Raw genomic sequence first — 8780 nt, forward strand, 5'->3', positions numbered from 1 at the left:
TGTGTGTGTGTGTGTGTGTGTGTGTGTTATGTTTCTGTAAAAATAGCATTAGTTCTCTGAGTTATGTTTTAGGGCCATGTAACTTTCTTTCTTTCTTTGGCATTTTAAATCATTCAGCCATAAATTCTGGGTTTTTCAGAAAGATACAACATGTTTATAGCATATGAACCACAGACCACTTCATGGACTATTTTGTGAAGTATCATATAGTTTCATTTTATTGCACTGCGCCTTGGACTTGATTCTGATATGTCAATAGTGGCATTCAGCATTTATATTTCATAATATTGACATAAAGCTGCACGATCGACAGTTGTCCCGGTCAATCGATTTTCTACACAGCTGTGCAATTTCGATTTTTATCATCAATATCCCATATTCATTTATTTGTTCATTTGACAGGAAGTTGTGTAATAATTCTATAAGATATTATACAATCAGATGATCATTATCACAAAACAAATCTATATTTTATTTAGCAAAACTGGTTTATTTTTCAGTAATAAACCTCTCACTCGTCATTATTCATTATGTATCACACCTTTGAACGTTTTCTTAGATGACATGCACTTCTTTGCTGTAGTCACACTTGCTACGTTTGGAATAAAACACTACCATGCTACTCTTCTGCAGTATTCAGCACAGTATTTTCTGTATGCATGGAATTTCAGAAGAACCTGCAACGTTAGTCAAAATTTAGAGGAATACTGTATCCCACAATGCAATGCTCTCAAATTGACTTTCCATTTCGAGTGTGACAGATGAACTGGAAGTGACTTCAGTCTTGACCTTTACAGCTGATCTGTTTGTTGATTTCTTATTTAATTAGTCTGACAAAACTTCATATATTTTATCATTTTATTTTATTACAAGATTGAATATTTTTTTGTTCCAAGGTGCGTTCAAGTCCTCTTGGGAAGTTCATATTTACGTGTTGAAAAGTCTTAATTATGACGTCATGTGCGTTCAAGTCACTTTGATCGGAGCAAGATCAATGCACCTTTTCTACAAAAAAAAAGCTATATTTTTACTTCTACAAAATGATGAATAAAGAATGGGCATCTGTTTTTTTTTTTTGTGCATTTTTATTCAATTGCTGTCTATACAGAAAGCTCTTGGATTTCATCAGAAATATCTTAACTTGTGTTCCGAAAATTAACAAAGGTCTTATAGGTTTGGAACGACATGAGTGTGAGTAATTAATGACAGAATTTTCATTTTTGAGTGAACTAACCCTTTAAGTATTTTTTTGTCTTCTTTCCAACTCTGTTCTTTTATTATACATTCCCTTTCATTTTTTCCTTAGACGTTTTTTTTCCACTTTCTTTATTCCTTTCTGTCTTATATTGTTTCTGTGTCCTGATTTTTTTTACACTAAATAACCAGAATATAACAGACAAAATTACTTACAATCGTTTCCTGGATTCGAAAACGGTAAAACTCAACTGTTTAACTCTAGGGGAGTTGGAAAATGAGCCTATTTTCAAAAATAGTGGAGTGTTCCTTTAAATGGTTATGTATTCTATCGTTATTGCATACTATCGTATTTTGCACATGCAGCTTTGCTACTTTTATTGTTAATGAAAAAAAAAAAAATCTTCAGATTTATCATCAATACAGACGCTGGATTTATTGTGTCAGACATGCCCCCAACTTGGAAACCCAGGGCTTAAAGAAAGTTTTCTCATAATTAAAAATAATGTGGTGTCATTTATGTGCATTGATCTCATAAATACGATCTTTCCGACGCACCATAACTCCACACCTCTTGCTGAATTAAACAAGCAACATCATGTGACTACAATGTTGCACACTGCTTTTGGAGACATTTATAATGGTATTGTGTTTTACAGTACATGCTAAGTAGGAACTATACAGTACATACTGCACACTATATAGAGTTAGTAAACTAGTATTCCATTCTGAACATGGCCATTGTCTTATCTACTTGTTTCATCGTGTTACCGATTGTTCACAAGTGTTTCATTGTGCAAGTTCAGCAAAGAATCTCAAAAACAACTTTTTGACTGTGATTCACATTTTTACGTCTCATTCTACTACTATTGTCTAAACCGTTCTGGCCAGGCCGGCTGTACCTATTAAGTCGGACAGCTCTCTATCTCCCGTCCTCATGGAGTGCCTGATGCTTGTGTAGATTTGCATTTGAAACGCTTCTCTTTCACACAAAGACCTTGCAGCTGCCTCGCTGCAATCTGCAAGTGAATGTAGTGTAGCCATCCCCCAACAAGTGCATGGAGAAAAGGTGTGTGTACTGGGCTGAAAATGTTTCAGAGTTGATGGTTATCATTCAGACTGCTTCAGTGTTTGAGGCCTATACTGTAACCAGCCGTGCTGCGACACATCTGGTAATGAGTGTCACTTGCTGAGTTGTTCTTTCGGTACAATGATGTAAAACAATGAGCAGAGGGTAAACTGACAGTGCCATTTTGCTGGCTCTTTTGCATAGGCTTTGACATTTGTGTTTGCAGAGCTGGAGCAGAGAGCAAACACTCGCAGGAATTGCTCTGTGGGCTGCATGCAAGCGAGTTGTTTTGAATTTCAGCTGTTGGTGCATGTGTGGGTTTCACTGTGAGCAGTTTCACTTTGTTCCATTTCCTCCTGTGTGTCTTCAGAGCATAACCTTGATGTGAGAACTCATTTGTATTCGATCAATAAAATCTATAAAAGAACAGTCTATGAAAGTTTATATATATATATATATATATATATATATATAATGTGTACATATATTACATTATATATATATTATATAAAATGTAATATATATGCATGACAATTTTTATTGTATTTATAATATGTGTGTGTGGAAATCATCATGCAAATATTAAATCATATATATTATTTATAATGTAAATTTTTAACATTTTTAAACAAACAAGTTTGAGTGTATTCTGCATTACAATTGTAAAGTTTGTTTTTTGAAAACATTGTAAACATGTATAATATTTAATAATACTATTATTGTCATTGTTGTTATGTTATTTATTATTCTATTGCTAAAATATAGTAATAACTCTCTCTCTCTATATATATACAGTATATAGGTGCATCTCAATAAATTAGAATGTCGTTGAAAAGTTCATTTATTTCAGTAATTCAACTTATTCTGCTTTGCAATTGTGAATAGTTTATGTGTGTGCGTGTGTGCGTGCGTGTGCGTGTGTGTGTGTGCTTTTATTATCAATATAAGCAGTTGGATGGATTTTTGGGTGATGGACCATAAAATGAGCCAAAAATAAATAAATAAATTCACATAGATTTACACTGACAGCGGGACCTGAGCCATATCTAGAGATCAGAATATCATAAGAGACTTGACTTAGGTCTGTAAATAAGTATGTTTTACATGGCCAAACACTAGTCAAATTTTCTTCAGAAAATGTAAATATGAAGTTTCTGTTACTTCCGTTTCCATCATAAATACAATGTTCTTGTTCTGTTTCAGTACAGTTATGACAGTGTAGGTAAAAGCTCATCAGTTTCCAGTGACACCCACCAACTTCCTCTCCGTCACTGCACTGCAGTAATGTCTCATGTCATTGTCCACTGCATACATAATCAAGAACACCTATTCTTTTCTCACAAGCTCGATCAGCCAGTCGACAGCCGCCCTCATTGGACAAGCTGCCTGAGCAGTACCTAATTGGACAGTGGCCGCGAGAGCCGTACCAACCCCAGGCATCCTGTATGAGTGATAAAGCCACACAGGTGAGTCAGTGTCACATGCAGTTTGTTTCACAGTTCACAAATAGTACCCCCTAAAATAATTAGACACTTATGATGTCTGAATGCCATTGCATTAGACGACAAAATATCAAAGCTGCATCTGCAAACCATTGATGTGAGGCCTTTTCTCAGAACTAACTACCCATTGTTTTTGCTCAATGACTTACAGTACTAAGAATTTAAATTGACAGAATTTACAGTACTTAGAATTTAAAATCCCCATTTTATGAAATGTTTTGCTTGAAAAGTGTTTTAATGCAGTGATATAGATATTGGGACGTTTCCAACTCAAAATCAGCTTGAAATGGTATTTGCAACCAATTAAATTTCCATAATCAAGTTCAAATCAAATTAAACAAGACAACAAGTTGATTTTGTCCATCAGGAATTGATTTATTTCTAAAGTGGGCGTTGCATAACAGAATAGAGCCAAGAGAGCTGAAAAATAAGAGACCAGTGACATAAATGGAAAAGGAAAGTTGTTGCAGAGATGGTGCAAATGATTCCGTTTTTATGAAAGATTACAAAGACAAATATGTATTAATTGGAATTTGTGCAACGATGAATCAACCAGAGACATTACACTTCAAATGGCTGAATGTCATTGCATTAGATAACAAAATTCCATTAAAATACATTGATACTTTTCCCTGTAAAACTAACTTTTGTCATCATTTTTGCTCAGTGACTTACTTATACAAATGTAATACTAGTATTTCACAAAGACGAAGTAACCAACACTAATTTTGAGTTTTATTTCTATTGGTTTATCACTAAAAACATTTTTGAGATTGAAAGGTTTGCTTATGTATGCTGTTTCATTTGTATTTTAATCACATTTAGTTATTTAGACAATTCACACAAATGTGAACCAATTTCATTTCCATAATCTGATGTTTCCAAGTTAAATAGGGTATTAAAATGTAAGTTTTATCAATCGGAGATTGATTTATTGATTCACAGTGGATATTAACAGAGTGGAAAATGATTTATATGTGTATATACATATTATTAAAATTTTGTATTTAGTTTTTTTCAGATATTAGCATTTTAGAACTTAAATAGAATTTTAAATATTAATTGGGAAGATTTAAATAGAGAAAAAATATGGAGGCATTTTCAATACATTTTATATTTGACAGTAAACAAAGGAAAAGTTTTAAAAAATTATGTAATTCGCTGTAGAGGTAATGCTAATTATTAAATTGGTGATTTAAGAATTTTTCATTGTATCTAAAATAACATACACCAATAAATAATTTACAATAAGACCAAAAACATATTTTTGTAGTATCTAAATAAACATGCACCAATAAATGCAGGGTGTCCGCGGGGTCTTAAAAAGTATTAAAAGTTGATAAATCAATTTAGAGAAAATTAAGGCCCTTAAAAGTATTAAAGTCTTAAATGCCATTTTCCAAGGTATTAAATTTTGTATCATCTTTTCATTATGTATATTTGTCCGAATAGTGGGGTTCTGTGTATTTTATTTATGGAATCCCGCAAGATTTGACGTCATCTGTTACCGCGCTCACTGACTGACTGCGCCGCTGCGTGATAGCGCGGGGCTTGTTGATCCCGCTCACGTTGAATTTCTGACCATTACCGCATGCTCCCATCCGCTCCCGCGATTTTTGTGTCCGCTCCCGCAAACATTCTAATATTGTATATAATTTTCACGCAGGCCGCCGCTTATCAATATGAGGGGTATTTAAATCCCCTTTGAATGAGCGCTCGCAGTCGCAGTTCACTTTCGATTTTGCGATCGCGCGCGCACTGTGTAAGGGGAGCACATCCTACGATAAAAGATATTTGTTAATGAGCTCGGGATCTGTTGAGGAGCAATTCCTACAACATCTTGTCAGTTATCTCTCCTTACGTTTTACCCGTGATTAGTCAAATCTGACTTCTGCAGCTCGTGTTGGATGCAGGGTTGTTGTTGTTTTTTTCCACGAAATTGGGCTGCTTTTAAACTGTTACCATGGATTGATTTTTTCCCAGTGGGTTAAAGGTTTGAAATATTGCATAAATTACATTTGGTTGAAATGCTTGTACTGAAACATTTTGCATTCTACCTGTAATAAAACTGTGCTAAATGTTTTGGGCCACACTAGTAGGAAGCATTTGAGCGGTGTTTATAATAAATGTACATAACAGTGACTGTAAAATATGTATTTTAGGGATGCAAATTACATTTTTATATTTGGGACATGGTAATTGCGCTACTTTGGGCTGTTTTTTTTACTGGCATGGGCTTGGGATGCACAATTAAAATGATGTAATAGTTGTGATTATTATTTTACCTTCCATGATCATTCAGACACGGTCAGGTGCAGTACTCTCTGTCAAGTCTGCATCAAATCAAGCACTCTGTAATCACAGGTAAACTGTCTGATCAGTCAGATGTTTGTCATGAGAAGTGTTCCACAAAACAGCTATGGTTTCAGTTGATGTGACAAATACATCTTTTGAATATACTGTGTAAACTCATTGCCTCGTTAGCTCGGACAGCTTTATTTTCCCTCCTCAATAAGTTTTGTCAGCTGTTTTCCAATACAAATATCTAAACATCCTTAAATCAAGATACATTTACTTGAGATGCAAATTGAAGATATAGTATGAAGTCTTGTGTTCTGAAAAAATGAACTAAAATTAGGTGAGTTTATGCTGAAACATGAACAAATATCTGTAAGAAAACTTGTTTTCCTTTTAAATTAAGTAGATTTTTCTGAGCCTGTTGGCAGATATTTGTTCATGTTGTTAATTTTGATCATAAGGCTTATTATGTCATTTTTTCCCTTCTCAAGTAAATGTATCGTGATTTGAGAATCTTTAGGCATTTGCACTGAAAAACAAGAAAACAAGACAAATTTTATTTATTCATTTATTTAGAGTGTGCAGTCATAAGGTACAGTAAAAGTTATTTCCATATGCATATATGTATATATATATATTAAACATTCATATGCATACATATATATTATATACATGACATTTCAATAGAAGTTACATTAAAATATATTTTTGTTTACTCTTTTTTTTTTTAAGTATGCAAAGGTGTACTGTGCTTCTTTTTCCATAACGTTCATGTCGTTACAAACCAGTATGACTTGCTTTCTTCTGCGTTTTTGTTCATCAATAAAGTGAAAGCTTTTTATTAATGGCTCTTATTACATGGACTAAAGCAGTTGAAACATTTATAAATATTCCTCCACCCTTCACCCTAACTTCCTTAGACGTTTATCAGCTGGCATACCACAAAACAGAAGACATTCAAGAAGCCTGGAAGTTCAAGTTGCAACATGACACGTGCAGGTTCAATCGAAAACCAGTATCTGGAAAATTATGCACTTTTTTGTGGTTCATATTGTCCGCAAAACATCCAGTATGAAAAACCATAAATGATCCTAAAAACAAGCTTCATTTTCTTTAAGCAAAATGTGATTTGATATGATTATCTTTTGATCTTTTGGGGTGAAATTTGATACTCATTGTTTTTGTGAGATTAACCCATAGATTTGATAAATTCAGACTTGGACATTAATCAGGTTACTGGTGCTTTTTGTTTTCCAGTCAAAGCGGCTCTCTGCTTCTTCATCTAACATGGTGCTTTCCAGACCCGTCATTTGTCGAATGCCCAGCTATAGTGACTGTGTTAACCAGGAGCTGGAGAACGTCTTCATCTGTGAAGACTGGGGGAGAGAGGAGGAGAAGGTACAAACACACACAGGTTTCAATCGAACATTTCAATAGTGTGACACTTTAAAATGGTTTTTTGCATGTTTGTCCTCCTGGTTCAGGCTTTGGAGGTGCGGGACGGCGGCCGCGCTCCTGTTCCTCCTCTTCATCACACACACATCTCCTGCAGTCCCTGTTACTGCTGCTCTCCTGCTGCGGACGCTGAGAAAGGTAGTGCTCGTTCAGTCGTGATGACTGGAACACAGTATGTTTGCAAGGGAAGATTAGTTTAAATAAAGAGCTTGATTTGTCGTCTCAGATTACAGGTGTGGTTCACCTCTGCCTCAGTTTTCCAGCTCTCCCAAACCCAACAACAGTTACACATTTAAACGTGAGCCTCCCGAGGGCTGCGAGAAAGTCAAAGTGTTTGAAGATCTCATGTAAGTACCATTGACTGCGTTACTGTAGATTTTGTGAAAACAGTTAGCTTACTATTTTTTTTTAACCACATTTTTAAAATACTCATCCTGTATTTTTGTTGTGCGCATCCAGAGATCATGCTTTGGTTTTTGTGTCTGCTGGTAAAACAGCTCAGGGAGCCTCCATTATTGATAGCTTCAGTTTAGCACTCAGAAGCACTTGAAGCATCATGCTTAGACATGTTTTTCTAGTTCCATAGTAATACCATGTTTGTGGACGATAACATCAAGTCATTTGTTATTTTAAAAAAAGTATTTTGTTGAGATTGCACACATAAAGAACAGTTTACTAAAGAACAGCCAAAATACTAATATACAATATTTGCAAATTGTCTAATATATTTATGTATGTATGTGTATATGCAGTATTACATGTAGTTTAATTTTATTAGTACTTATGTTATTTAAAAAAATCATTCAATATTTACGTGATTTATATAGTCTACATATATAAATATCCCAAATATAAAATTACTACATTATATATATATATATATATATATATATATATATATATATATATATATATATATATATATATATACATAATTATTATTCATTTATTCATTATAATATATTTTATTAATATAATAGTAAATAAAATAACAATAATAAAAACAATGACAATAATAGTATTACTAATTATTTTAATGTTTAAAATTATGCATATAATTATTATTAAAAACTAACTTTACAGTTGTAATGCAGAATACACTCTTGTTTTGTTTAAACTTTTGTTTTGTTTAAAACATTTCATGCATTTATTATATGATATATAATATATAATTTAATATGCATGGAAACACACACACACGCTGTCAAATTTGTCATGCATATATTACATATTATATAATACATATAATGTAATATATATAT

At 33.5% G+C, this 8780-nt stretch overlaps 1 protein-coding gene across 1 annotated transcript in view; it reads left to right on the forward strand.

Annotated features, from left to right (window-relative positions):
* The first annotated feature begins 2417 nt into the window (after positions 1-2417).
* Positions 2418-8780, forward strand: part of LOC107592170 (glucocorticoid-induced transcript 1 protein-like) — an 8089-nt gene continuing 1726 nt past the window's right edge. Inside the window, exons 1-5 of the mRNA XM_016281571.1 lie at positions 2418-2428; positions 3585-3729; positions 7321-7461; positions 7548-7656; positions 7745-7865. Coding sequence (XP_016137057.1) covers positions 2418-2428; positions 3585-3729; positions 7321-7461; positions 7548-7656; positions 7745-7865 — 527 coding nt within the window. The remainder of the gene's footprint in view (positions 2429-3584; positions 3730-7320; positions 7462-7547; positions 7657-7744; positions 7866-8780) is intronic.

The sequence above is a fragment of the Sinocyclocheilus grahami genome, unplaced genomic scaffold (genome assembly GCF_001515645.1).
Source record: "Sinocyclocheilus grahami isolate Dianchi unplaced genomic scaffold, SAMN03320097.WGS_v1.1 scaffold150.1, whole genome shotgun sequence".
NCBI classification, from domain to species: Eukaryota; Metazoa; Chordata; class Actinopteri; order Cypriniformes; family Cyprinidae; genus Sinocyclocheilus; species Sinocyclocheilus grahami.